The sequence below is a fragment of the Rhea pennata genome, chromosome 2 (assembly GCF_028389875.1).
Source record: "Rhea pennata isolate bPtePen1 chromosome 2, bPtePen1.pri, whole genome shotgun sequence".
Classification (NCBI taxonomy): Eukaryota; Metazoa; Chordata; class Aves; order Rheiformes; family Rheidae; genus Rhea; species Rhea pennata.
This window is the reverse complement of record NC_084664.1, coordinates 123090316-123104821: the sequence shown is the minus strand read 5'-3', so window position 1 is coordinate 123104821 and position 14506 is coordinate 123090316. Positions and strand designations below refer to the sequence as shown.

The 14506-nt window shown below is 35.4% G+C and overlaps 1 protein-coding gene across 5 annotated transcripts in view; it reads right to left on the bottom strand.

The window, feature by feature from the left end:
* STAU2 (staufen double-stranded RNA binding protein 2) overlaps nt 1-14506 on the bottom strand; it is a 170956-nt gene that overhangs the window by 95638 nt on the left and 60812 nt on the right. For all 5 annotated transcript variants that reach the window (XM_062570279.1, XM_062570280.1, XM_062570276.1 and 2 more), the window contains exons 8-10: nt 10908-11120; nt 6958-7095; nt 3886-4017 (exon numbers count right to left, since the gene is read on the bottom strand). In XM_062570279.1, coding sequence (XP_062426263.1) covers nt 3886-4017; nt 6958-7095; nt 10908-11120 — 483 coding nt within the window. The remainder of the gene's footprint in view (nt 1-3885; nt 4018-6957; nt 7096-10907; nt 11121-14506) is intronic.

The following is a 14506-nucleotide window of genomic DNA, read 5'->3' as shown; positions in this document are numbered from 1 at the left end:
CTACTGACAATGAGCTCAGTGACTGTGAACCAAATGATTCCTTTCAAATTTCACTGGCATTTTATACGGCAACAGAAAACCTCAGAGCAATGTAATCTATAAGCTATTACTATAAGCCGTGATAAAGTCATGATTATTTGCTCTGGGAGATGAGGTTGACAGGAAAGCATCAACCTGGGATGAGACTAGAAGAAGGGCCTGAAGTCTGAAATCTGACAGAGTCCTGGCAGAGGGCCTGCCTGGTTTGCAAGCTGGGACAGAATGCTCTCTGTCATCCCGTCATGGTCCACCCTGCATCTTCTGCTGCCTCTGTAACCTTTCCATGGTTCTGTGGTTACATCTCAAAGGTCGAGTCAAGGTGGTTTAGGTTACTATTACCTTATAAGGCTGAGTACTAGAAGATATACTTTCCTTGGGAAGAAGGAGAGAAGCAAAGCACCTATTCCAAGCAGCTACATCCCTGCTTTTCCTCATCGTGTACATAACAATATGTTACAATATAGGCAATGCACAATAAAACAAAGTGGATATTTAGTGGAAAGAGGGGACAGATCTTAGAGTTGTCTCTCAAACTAATCACCCACTTCCATGCATCTTAATTTCACAGAACTCCTTTATTTCTTATCCTGAAGCAGATAATAAGTGTACTGGAAAACATGGAACAGATATGAGTCAAATGAATAGACAGTATGAGATCCGTAAATATGCCTGTACCTACTGTTGTCTGTACAACAGCATGGCTTTATCATGCATCCAGAACACGACAAGAAAATCTACCAAGCACACTGCTGGAATACAGAGAATAACATTTCCAGCTCCATTCCTCTTTTTACTGTTTATTAATCTCATCATGATGGGGAGCTTAACAAGAATTCACGTATCAGTAAGTCAGCCTTAGCGTTGCTGTCTCACACATATGCCATCTACTTCAGTGTATTTCTCTCAAAGAAATGTCAAGAAGAAATGAAAAGATGATGAAAACATAAAAAAATTGAATATATTACAATGCTCCAATTCTATACACAGAGTTAAAATTCTCATAGCTGCAAAAAATTTCCCCAAATTTCAAATTGCTCTCCTCAGGGCTCTCCACAAACCCTAGAGAGTTCTTCCAAGAATCTGATTACTTCAGAAAAAAAGAAGAGTACAACTTTTACTTTTTTACATTACTTGTAATACCTGTGCTGGCATCAACAACATCTATTGTCCTTGTAATGTAACACTTTTATCCTTTCATTAAGACAAAGAATACAGTCAAACTCGATGCACTAGGGGGGTGAGGAAGAAACACTGAATTTGATTTTGCTTATTTTGTGGGGGGAGTAAGGGTTGAAAGGACTCAAGGTGGAAAAGCGTACTTTTTTTTAACTCATCAAGAACAGTAAGTAGGTGAAAATTCTCTTTTCAGATATCAAGCTGGTATGTCTAGCTAATCTACCTTGGGACCTCATTTAGGATTCAAAGAGAGAAACAGGTATCTTCTAAAACAAAAATATCTCTATTGTGCAATTTATATGGGAAAAATTTTGCAATGGTCAAATTGATACAGATCTAAGGGCTATTTACGTTTTTCTCCAGCATTGGACATGTTTTGGCTGAGGAGATTATCTGAGTAGATCTCGCCTAACCAGCTCCCAGCTACTGCTGACTCCTCAAGTAAGGATTCTACAATTTTCAATATTGAATTAAAGTGCCCTTCAGATCACTCAGAAGAATACATTTCAGCCATACTATGTACAGATGCACAACTGTATGTCTGTTAAAAGAAATAAAGTCTAGCAATACAAATTTAATCAATCAAAAAAGTTCCAATGTATTCTGAACAAGCAATGCGAGATTTTTCTTGGATTAGCTCTCCGTTTCATGGGGCCATAGCATTGTAATTTGGTAACAAGAGCCTCAAACTCAGATTTAACATATGCTAGAAGAAGAAACTAATGGTAACTCAGTCTTCTCCTGCTCTGTGTACGGAACACAATTTAACCTGTGAACTAAACTGCTTTAATCTACCCAGACTAATTGAGTAGCTGCTTTCAATGTTCAGCCTGGAATATACACAAGATCAGACTAGATGTTCTAACGACATTTTATGTCTTTGACCCCAATTAAGCTATAAAAATTTGTTCTAGTGTCTTGAATAGTCATAAAATCTGAGTAATTCACATTTTGTATACACAGTATCATGTTTGCTCATTGTGGATAACATCATTAGGATGTTATATGATTTATTCTATTAATTCCAAGATACCTACTCCTGCAGAGTATGTAATTAAGCCTGTTTTTGAAAGCAATGCACTTGGAAGCAACAGGCTAAAAAACGCAAGAAAGCAAAGCAGCAGCACCCACTCCTAGCCACTCCAATTTTTTTAATGATTTCAATGTAACCACAAGTTTCCACTGTTCAGAGCTCTCCAAAGCAACTATGTTTTGGGCTGAAAATTTTCAGGCTTTATCTCTGAGAATTACTCAGTAAAAATAGTTCAGACAGCTTGAAATTCAAGAATGAAAGACTGTATTTTCCTATCATAAAATAAAGTTGACTTTTCTGTTTTGCTTTTCGAAAAGTCCTTCAGCCAATTTGGAAGGGAACAAAAAGTTGAAACTGGCAGAAAATATCTTTGACAATAGAGAATTTCCAGCACTCTGGTAAAAATGAATTTTTACTTGCCTCTGTCACAGGCCTTTGAAAATGGTAATGACTGCACAATGTGTTCTCACTGGAAATACCATCTAGTCTCAAAGTACTCAGTTTCAAGCATTGCACCTGAGTACTTTGAGACTAGATGGTTTAAGATACATAGTGAAAGATGTAGTAAATGGCATGTGAATATTATACACTCCTTTTAATGAAGAAGGTGACAGAATCAGGGCTAGCCAACTAACCAGTATAGCATTTATCTCTGCCTGGCTAAAACAGTTATTTCTTGAGAAAAAAACAGAAAAAAACAAAAGAGCTATTGAATCTAGTATATTCATATATTTGTGTTTTTTCTAAATGGAAAAGGAGGCCACCACTGAGTCACCGCTCAGAAGAGAATACAGTACTGCATGTTTATTTTGTGGGCCCTACAACCCTAGCAGAGTATTCTGGTGACCTGAGCTAGTTGGTGTAGCTACGGTAAACAGGTAAGCTGCGATCAAAATATCTATGTGCAGTGACTTTGTGCATATGACAGAAGCTATGCCAAGTCCATTGCTTAGCCAAATCTGTAGTCTCTACAGAATACAAAAAGCAAAATCTTAACACCTCATTTTGGTCACAAAACTGTTTATCAACAAAACCAAGGTAAGTGAACACTGCTAAGATGCACATCACTAACATGGAAATGCGTATCTGCAGCACAGATGAATTTAAAATCTATTCCTTTTCCACAAAAATTTGATACACATTGTTCCTAGCCTTGAAAAGGCCATTATTTTTCTAAAACGTTTTTTAGTGCATATGCAACGATCAGACAAACATCTGTGACTACTTCATTTACGAGAATTAATAACATCATGTTTGAAAACTAGTAATATCGGACTTACAAGCTTCAGAAGAGACGAAATATCCTATCATGGACACAAAAAATGGAATAAAAGCAAGTGGCATGTGTGTCCCATTTTTTTAAGTAGAAATATGTGCACCATGTCATAAACATGCATTTTTGCACACATACTATATTCTTGGAACTACATTTTTGATCTTAATTACTCTCACAGGAGAACAGGCTGCACTCACTGTTGACTGTAGTTATAGAGTCATAGCTAAATGAAGAGTAACTTCCAAAATGCAACTCAGTAACAGTGGCTGTACACATTTAAGGTTCTGTTCTTACTAAGTAGATAAAGCTAAGACATCTAGACAAAGGGTAAAATGTTGCCATTATAACAATTGCTTCTCACCTTTTCTGATTGATCTTGAAGAGGAGTAGAGGCTTTATAACCCAGCTGTAGCAACATTGCTTCTGCTGCATTTCTTTTAGCTATTTTCTTATTTGGGCCTGTTCCAGTAGTAATCTCATTGCCTACTTTTACCTTGAAAAGAAAATATTGATCGTAAACATGATAAGTACATGACCCTTCAATATCACCACATAATAATCCTGCTGACCTACCAACAGCTGTGTCAGCCCTTCTCATGAAGATGCATCTCCAAAAAATAAGAATAGTACAAAAGAGGATTACAATGATGCTTCCTACAGGTGAGCTTGCTTGGATTTTTTAGAAGGTCCCCAAACTCATACCAGAGTGCTATTTTTTTTGTTGTTGCTGTTTATCTGCACAGATGGAGTCCTCTCCCTTCTATCAGCTGAATATCCATTCCCCTGCTGAATACCACTGCCCCCCAATGTCTCTTGTTTCTACTCTTTTTTAGAGGAGGAGGTGCTACAGGATCTGGACTTCCTCTTCCTTGTAAAAGTGGAGCCTGCAGCAGCTCCCCGTCATGATCGTGACTGCATACAGAACAAGCAAGATTCGACAAATGACCTGGAGTTTTAAAAGACGGTGGTTTCTACGGAAAGACAACAGCTCTGTGCATACTCCTGCTTCTGAGTGGCACAGCGAGGAACAGGGACAGAATCCCCAGGGGAACATGTGCAAGCAGTACGCAGGGCTGCTTCCTTCTTCAGTGCCTGCACTTGACTAGCTTTTATCAAGACGTTATTTGGAAAGCTGGCTCCTCACTGGACCTGCAGTCTGCACTGCATAAAGGTTTCAGAAAAGCAACATGCCTTTCACAAAACTATAAGTTAAAACCTAAAAATAAAGACATACTATAGATAACAGATATCCACTAAGAGTGTGGCTACACTTAAGCTATGGCTTTGGTACCATTCATAAACTACACACTTCTATGTGCATCATCTGGTGATATTAGCTCTGTTGTTCATATTTATTTGTGGAACATTCATAGTTCTTTAATTGCTATATGTCACTTTGCACTTCAGGCCATTGTATTTGCTGAACGAGCTCTGAAAATGGTGGATGGTTTCAAAAGCACACTAAAAAGGAAATCAAAGTAAAATAAAAACAATATAACATACAAAGCAATTTGAATAAAAGAAACCTTAGAGTTCAAAGAGCTGAAACATTCTGGAAAGAGCTTTAAAACAATCAGAAAAAACAGACACAAGCTTCTTAAATCAAAAATGTTATTTGAGATTTGTTATTCAATAATTATTGACTTTCATCAAATTATCATGTATATCTTCCAAAAAGTTTAAGTTATTTTTTATTTCAAATATGATTAATTATAAATACAAAAAAAAAGTTTGTCAATAAATAAGAATGATTGTAAATATCCCTTGGAAATAAATATATACATAACTAAATAAAAAAGATTCAGCCATGTAAAACAGAAATACTAGTAATCATGAAACAAAAAAAATCTTATCTTTATGTAGTTCTGCAGTCATGATTAGAAAATAGCAATTCTGCAATAAGTCTGTATGCAGTAAAATTGATGGGCTTTAATGGGACAAGACAAAATGATAATTTATTACACAGCTCACAATAAATCAATATGTTGCTATTACTCGGACCTGTAAAACTGGTTTAGCTATTATTATAACCTCTATCAAGGATTAAAGGTCCGACTACAAAGAGAAGGAGCTTTCTGAAATTGACTTTGGGAACAGAACACCAACTAATGTCATCAGAGGTTTTCTTCTGTTTATTTAGTGGTAAGGACAAGTAATTGAATCCATTTCATCACTTCTAAACTTGCTCTTCGTGTGACAGATAAAAATGAACATATTATCTCTGGATATTTTACTTCCACATTCAATTAAATTAAATGAAAACATTGTTTAAGTAGTTTATACAAAGGCTTTTTATTCTGATAAGATTTTTTTACATGTTATAATGCATCTACTGAGACTTCCTGAAGGAAAGAGAAACAGCAGTATGATTTTAGTGTAAAAATACTAAAAAAGTTTAAAAATGAGGCTACATAATAAAGCAAATGATCTATGGAATTTCTTTAATTCTCTCTTTCACAAGTCTTTTTAGATAAAGGAATTTTCTATGTATTAACTTCCTGTAAGATTATTTTTCAGTTCAAACCAAAGATTATTCTTATCGAGAATCCTTCAATGAAGAAACAAACTCCCTGACTATTCTTAAATACTGAACTGTTGTACACAGTCATTTCCTGAGACCTCAAAGAACCACCTCAGACCATGGACTCTAAGAAAGGCTGAACAGGGTAAGAAAGATGGTCTATGACAAGATCATTCAGATACTTTCAAATTGTATAAAAAGTTGGAAATCCAAGTTTATATTCATATATATACAGGTTCCTCAACAATAACTCTACATAGAGAAAGAACCCCAAATCATCTTTTTATTTTTTTCAGAAAGAAAGGTAAAAAATTCTCAAGAAAGACTCTAAGATCCAAAGATATGAAGATATAGGAAGACATGAAAGATGAATTTAAAGATTTAAGTGAAAACATTTTTGTAGAGAAGGAGGTGCTGAAACATCATAAATTCCGCTTGCAATCAGAAGTGACATTTTGGTGTTGTTTGTAGACAACAAGTCAAAACATGTTCTGCTATGCTGTTCTGAACTGTTCCAGCACAAAATTACCCGACTAAAAACACAACAAGAAAAAAAATGTTCTTTCCTGTTCCCAATCTTGTTTAGCCTGCTGTTGAGCTAGCTACTAAAATACCATGGCCATATTAAATCTCCGCAAACATTCTTACTTTAAAAATTAAAGGAACATTAAGGATTTGCTGTTTCTCTATTAGGCCCAGGACCTTTCACTGGAAAGGCTAAAATACGTGATGAAAGGCTTTTTGTGGTATTTTGGGTATTAACAAAGCCATGGAGAAAGTGAAAATCTGGACGGAGTCTGCTCTTACAAGATTTACAACATCGAGGAATCACTTTATTTTATGCCACGATTTTGCTTGCCTTTGAACATAACTGAACAAGAGAATTGCCTCTAATGTAACAGTAGTTGATACCTGCATAACAAACTCTCGACGACGAGGCATTCCTCTCTCTGAAAGGAGAACATACTCTGGCTCCTTCTCCTTTTTGGCCTGTTGGATCTGAGCCAGGCGGCTGATGGGATTCATTCCTTGACCATATTCTGGTCCAGTCTAAAAAAGTTTAAAAATAAATAAATAAATAAATAAACAAACAAACAAACGGCGGGACCATGATTTCAGCATATACCAGTACAACTATTATGCTGTTTTAATAAATCATTTACTGTAGTCCTGTCTAACATTTCTTTTGAGAGAATAAGAAATAAATTTCATATCATCTTCTGAGCATGTGACAGAAGCTAAGACTCCTCAAGTTCAAAACTGCGGCAAGTAATATGCGCCTATTGTCTGCCACCATTGCAGGAAGTGTGTATGCCCAACATCTGCAGTCTACTAATACCCTTACCTATCTACGTAGGCCCTCTGGGGATGGATGACAGTAAGCAGACTCACCAATTATACTTCACTGCCGTACTTCTGTGACCCTTGCCCCCAGCCTCTTAAAACAGCTGGCTATAATGTTGGAACATGCAGTGCATTAAGAGGTGGATTTACACAGGGACACAAAAGATTTGCTGTAAAACAAGGAAGTCACAATTCTCTCAGGATTCCAGCTTTCCATCCTACAATGAAACTAAAGATGCAGAAGGCTTACTCTGTTTACACATCATAGGAGTACACTCTCAAATTGCATTATGTAGTAAAGTTAGAAAAGACAAGGAGAGGAGTATTTCCAATGGCTATAAATACTATGCACTGTGAGCCACCCATGGAAGAATTTCAAAAGATTTACAGACATCAGTGCTCACAATCACATCAGTCAAAATGTATTGTTGGGAACAGTATGCCTTTACCTGATGAGGTAAACAAAAGGACAGAGAGACTGGTATGTCCAAAATTACACAGACAGGTTAAAAAAAAAAAAAAAAAAAAAAAAAAAAGAGTCCTTAAAATATATCTGTACTAGTCTTGAAATCCTTTTAATATGCTATGCATAAGCCAAACGTTCACTCAAAGCATATAGCTATCAAAATACTTGCTTGCAGAAGGTAAGAAAAGGAGAAGGAATTAAGATACAAAAATATTTCTCTGAAGTCACATATGACTAATTCATATACCATAATGCATACAGAAGAACTGATATATAAAATGGAACTTGAACGCTCAATTGTTTATATATTATTATTATATAAAGGCATTTGAAGAATAAGAGAAGAGTAGAAGTCATGCTTATTTGGGCTTCTCAAAAAAGAACAAACAAGTGGTCAACACCATAAAGAGATCAGCAACTGAAAGGAAAGACCAGAGAGGGATAATATATTAAGTTTTGTAGCAAATCTTTCATATTGTAATCACTAAGTTGTTAGAGAACATGTAAGTGAAAAAATTAGGACAATGTCATGCACAAAGTTAGCTGTGTGGGCAAGGAGCCAGGCAGAGACAAAATGAAGAGCAGGCTAAATAAAGTATAAGCCAGAAGATATAACCTTGCAAATATATACGTACAAGTAAAAAACAAACAAACAAACAAAAAAATTGTCACTTTTCTTCAATGCTCAAAATATGTTTGGATTAAATAGAAAGAATAATGCATTTCTTTTTGTAGATTTGGGTATTCAAAAAATAAAGACCCCCTGCATATTCACATTTTGAGTATTAATATCTGTTTCTAATGTGGCCAACATTGGGTAATTCAATTTAAAATTGTAATGGTACATGGTAATTGTATGTATATGGTAGTATAAGAGATGTTTGACATTATTATATCTTTATCATCTAACTTTACTGCTTCAGCAATATTTACCAAAATGAGACAGCCAGAGCCAATAGCTTCTCTAAGCTTTGTTTTCTGACTTTGAAGTCTTGAAGCTTTAAAGCTGCATTTATGCTGACAGTTCTGTATTAAATACATTTTTTTGTGAAAATTTTCCCAGAAGTCTTTTGAAATTAGATACCTAGAATTTCAGTAGGTGTTAGGTTTCTAATTAATCTTGATTTCTTTGAAAAATCTCTCACTTTGTTTTGAAGGCAAATGAAGTGAGATCAAATCTCACTTTGATTTGAAGGCAGTGTCCAAATCCAGTTCTGCCCTCTCTACAATATTTGCTTATTCTAGATGGCTGTGCTGTTTGCCCTTACAGAATTCTGCTCTCAGAGCATACTGCACTCAGCATACAAGCTTCTAACAGACATATCTTTGATCAAGGTAAGTATTTATTTATTTTTACAATCCATCTAATACTCAGTGAGGACTGAGTTCAAGCATATTTAAAACTTGAGATTTAGCTGATACGGTGCTGCCTAACCTAGTATAATGCAAGATGTGCACATAGTTGTGTATTTTAACAGAAAGTGGTATATTATCCCTACAGTTGTCAAATTAAGAAAAAAAATGAAGACTTTTTTTTTTAATTAATATGACACAAATACAGAAAAACAGATTAAATTTAGGTCCTATAAATACATTCCAAATTATGAGTTTTGCACAGAATGGTTTTCCGTTTTGTGTGCTGCAGTTCTAGTCTTGAGGTTCCTGATTTGCACATTATAGGGCAGAAGTCACTCTGTAAGAACAGACAGAAAGTGACCAACTTTCCACTGTTACTCAGACTAACCTAAAACAAGCATGAAAGGCTACTCATGTGCCTTTAAATAAACATCATATGACATTATTTTGTACAGGTGTAAATGACTACCCAACACGCCAGACAGGAATTACATGCCAGATAATGGAAAATCATGTCCAAAGAATTTAACTATTTTCCTCACAAAAAAACACTTCCTAAAATAAAATGGAATGTAGATGATTTTGACCGCTTAAAAGATCTCTGCTTCCAGACTGAATAGATGACAAATTAATCTGATCAGCTGAGCAGTCCTGAGACCAAGCAGTGATGCTTCATGAGTGTATCTGGAGAACACTTTTGTTAGGACAGCTGGAAGACAGATTACTTCAGATGGCCTTTTGGTTCTGTGCAAATCGAGGAAGAATAGACAACCCAGAGCTAGTCAGTGCAGATTGACTGAATTCTGGAGGCAGCAGCAAATCTACTGCCACTGAGAGTAAAAGCACCATTTAAGAAAACTGAGCTCACGAGAATTCAGAGCCTCTAAAGGAAGCCTCATTAGCGCAGCAAGAAGCATATTAATATCCTCTGACATAGGGTACATTTTAATGGAGGGATGGTTCACAGTCACCAAGTCCTTCATGGACTGGTCTCCAGTCAATTTTCTATCTTTTTGACAACTATCAAGTGCTATCAAACAAATGCTAACCCCAACATAGGCATATGAAACAAGTAAGGTTTGGGTTTCTTTCTTTCTTTTTTTTTTTTTTTTTTTTTGGAGCTTGGAAAATGACACGCTCAGTTGAGATGAATAAACTGCTTGTCTTCCTTCAGCTCTTTTGACAATCAAAACACATTGAGGCTGAACCCACAAAATTCTTGAACACAGCTCCAAGAGGGGAGGAAGCTGGACTGTGCATCATTTACTTAGGTATCTGCTCTTTCATATATATCTTTATTTTTAAATGAAACCTTCAGCGGGCATGGGTGGAAGACAGAAGAGCAGAGAGAGCCATGATATATTTCAGAAGGGCCTCCCAATGGAGTTGATGCTGAAAATTCACACAAATGTGCAGAGTTACTTTAGGGGTTTGATCCTCTACTACACTTGGACAAAATCCTGCACACTTCAGTGTTGAAAGCTTGAGTCTTAATAAACAGTAATTTACGTTTATGAATTTCACAGCTTTCTTAGAATTTTAAAAAGTGCTGCTGTATCAGCACAAGCAAATACATAACAGCACCAACACAGAAGCGACAGAAGATGACAAATTAGTCTTTCCTGATTTAAAATGTGAGTAATTCTATTACTTCTAAGCAAACGTTCCTAATTCTGAGACACAGGCAAAAACATACCTTCAATATTGTTTTGGGGCGTTTTTTAAAGTACAATTTTGGCTTTTCAATCACAGGAAGAGGAGGAAGTTTCTTAAGCTCTTGCAGGACAGCGATTGCAGCACGTTTCTTTGAGAGTTTCTTACTGTTTCCTTCTCCTTCTGCAGTGAACTCTCCTACGGTAACTCGTGTGACAAAGCTCTTCATATGAGGAGGTCCACTTTCTTTAATCACCTTTTGAACAGAAGTTACATTGAGTCAAATCACCCTATAAGAATACAACTTAGTTATTATCTTTACTCTTCTGCAACACAATGTATTTACTACTAATATGACCTTCATGCTAACTGAAGGCATTCATATGGGGTTTCATACAATCTGGACAAGTATTAATGAGACTACCAGGTTTGAGGATACAAAATTAAGGCTGATGAGGTAAAGCAAATCTAAATATCCTATCCAGTTTCATAAAACATACAGTAGGTATACATTTTCAAAAAAAAAATTATAAAATAATAACACAACACACATTTAAACCAAGGCAACCATATTTTTTCTTGCAAGGCACTTCACATACTAAAGAATTTCAATTCATCAAGGGCCAGCATGCTCTAGCTAATTCTCTATGTACAATATTCAAAATTATATTCATAGGGTATTACTTTAATCTGCTCATAATTTTTTTGTTATTATCTTTAAAAATTAGAGTGTTCATGCAAAGTCACAACCTTTAGTCTCAAATATCAGTAATTTTACGCTGTCCAGGCTACCAGAAGCATGCCTGCTCTCTACCCTCATCTTGCCAGAGCGCACACAGCTTGAAGCGATATGTGTATTTGAAAGGCTGCCATAGTCTAGCCTCCAAGATCATCAGCTGTGCCTCCCAATAGTACAAGTGGGAGATATCAACAAAACCTCCATAACTCACACAAAAAAGCAATCAGTTCAGCAAAGTTTAATTCATACATTCCTTTCCAAACATATCAAGATGAAAAGTAATGAAAAAATCTGCTTTAAATAACTCATAACCATTAGAAATTAAAATATGACAACAAAATAAAACAAGTAAGTTCTGACTGGTGCATATTCCTTTAGCCCTTTTCTATCTTCACCTTTCTACAAACATAAAACTTCTTTTAGAAGGTTAAATCATTAGGGTACATTTACAAACAAATCACAGTAGCTCAAGTGCTAACATAGCAATCTATTCACGCTTGCAACATGCACTGTTCTGGATAATGTCTGAAAGGAACTAGAGAGCTCGTTTGTGAAAAAGTTCAGTTATTTTGTTCAATGGGAGGAAGCAGCTACCTAATTTAATTTTTGTTATATGTGTCTGTGTTAACGCATATAAAGAGAGATCACAGCTTTTGACAGGCCCCTCCTTGTATTAACTTCAAAATCCATACAAATACATAGTTTTTCAGCAGGTGCAATAATATCAAACCTTTTGTTGAAGAAGCATAATGTCTCAGTGCAAGGGAACTGAGGCAAAGGCACCAGGGTGCTCTTGGTGCAATAACTGTTTTTTTATGGGCTGAAACCCTCAACCTTAGTATTATTACAAAATGTTTTGCGTTAAAGCTCTTTTCATCAAGGTCATGTCCCTTGCATTGCTTAGTTTTGCCATTACACTGTAATGAGGTCTCCTTAGGCTTGTATTTCTTTTTTACAATATACAAATATACAAATACAATTATCACAGCATATATCAATAAAAAGACACAAAATGAAAATTAATAGAAAACTTGGTCCACATTTTCCCAGAATAAGACGACATCTGTGCCAGCATGGGATTTATTTGTTGTAGTCTAGGAGTGTTCTTACTCTTAAGTTTCAAGGTAAGAATTTCAGAAATTTTTTCAAAATTACATCACTCAGAAGTGGCCCATTAGCGTTTCACTAAGTGAGAACTCAATTATGTTTTTGTTGCCACGCGCAGCTGCACTGTCTACATCAGAATTGAAGAACCTAATTCCAGGATCATCCACTTAAAGGCATAAGAGGGCTTTGTATCAGTGCTATGCACCTTCATCACACTGAAATGTTTCCCACTCTGCATTATTGTACATTGCTATCCCAGTATTACATGCTGGCTGCAAAATATGGCTAACCTAACATTAATAAGACCCTTAATCATTTTGTGATTAGATCTTATTAACACCATTATATAGGTGTTTTCACTTATATACAATATAATGTATTAATAAAATGTACAAGAACGTCTACTTTGACCAGATGAAAAAGGACAAAATAACTGCTTAAGAAATATAATTGTCGAGCTCCTAAAATATTAGTTTTATATATGTTTTCTCATGTATATAAATGCACACAAATATTTACAGAAAAAAGAATTTTAATACAAAATGAGATTAGATTTTCATATGCATGAAAAAATATTTCTTAATATAAAACTAATGTTTTCCTGTGTTTTTAACCTTTTAAACTTTTAAGTATGTGACACAAGGTAAATAATTGCATGGAAAATATTCAAAACTCTGTTAGCATATAAATGAAAAAAATCTTTGGGTTGTCAATAGAATTAATCCCATAGGATTCAGAGGGGCTCCAAATCAACTCAATATCCAAATTTGGTAACTTAGCAAAAAAAACATTAACCTAAAAACACCCTGGGTTTTAGATCTTTTTACACCAAGGGATTTCAAATAGGTGTTCTATACACCTAGGGACGCAAAACACTAAGACAAGATTCACTCTTTGTTACCCAAGAACACTATCTGCATTAGTACGCTAAAACATTTCCTCAGTTGAAAGATTTGACCAAATCACAGCTAATTTAAAGCTGAGAATTTGATTAAGGGTGACAGTTCAATATGCTTTTCTTTTTCTGTTCCACTGATTTAAAGAATAATTCCAGCAAGAGAAAACACATGGGGCCAGAACACATCTAAGGTCAAGTTACATCAAGAGTGAATTTGGCTCAATTTAATGAATCATGCTGACAAATGAAAAACAGCAGTACAATTACAACAAAAGAGTAATGCTGCTTCAATTACTACTGAGACTACAGGTAGAAAATTCAACAGATTTTGACAACATTAAATGGACTTTAAAAAAAACAAAGAAGACAAAAAATAAGTCAGTAAAAATATGTCACCTATATGCATGATTATTTAGAATTTTAAAAATACCAATGTCTTTCCATGCCTTTTCTGTGCCAGCAGGCAGACATGAACAAATTTCCCAGTTAAAAAACAAAACAAAACAAAAAACAAAACAAAAAACAAAACAGGAAAAAAAAACAGTCTGGGTAGTTTATTAAAAATGGAATGGGCTGGCCTTCCTTCACCCAAAATCAGGAGGGCTATTCAATATGTCCATAATCTAAACTGAAAGCCTTAACCACTGGGAGACCAGAAGCTAGATGGGTGTGAAATTTCATGCTGAGAACTTGCTCAGTTTTTCACAGTCAGCAATTTCATAGTCAGATCCTAGTTCAGAATACAAAATCTGTGCAGGTATCACTACAATAAGACTGGAACATAATAAACATCAACTCTTTTTCCCCAGAAGAGCACAGCAGACAGAAAAAATGCTTGTTCAGGCACTACATTTCCTCACTCTTGATACTGAGAATGAAAAAAAAGGATTCTTGTATT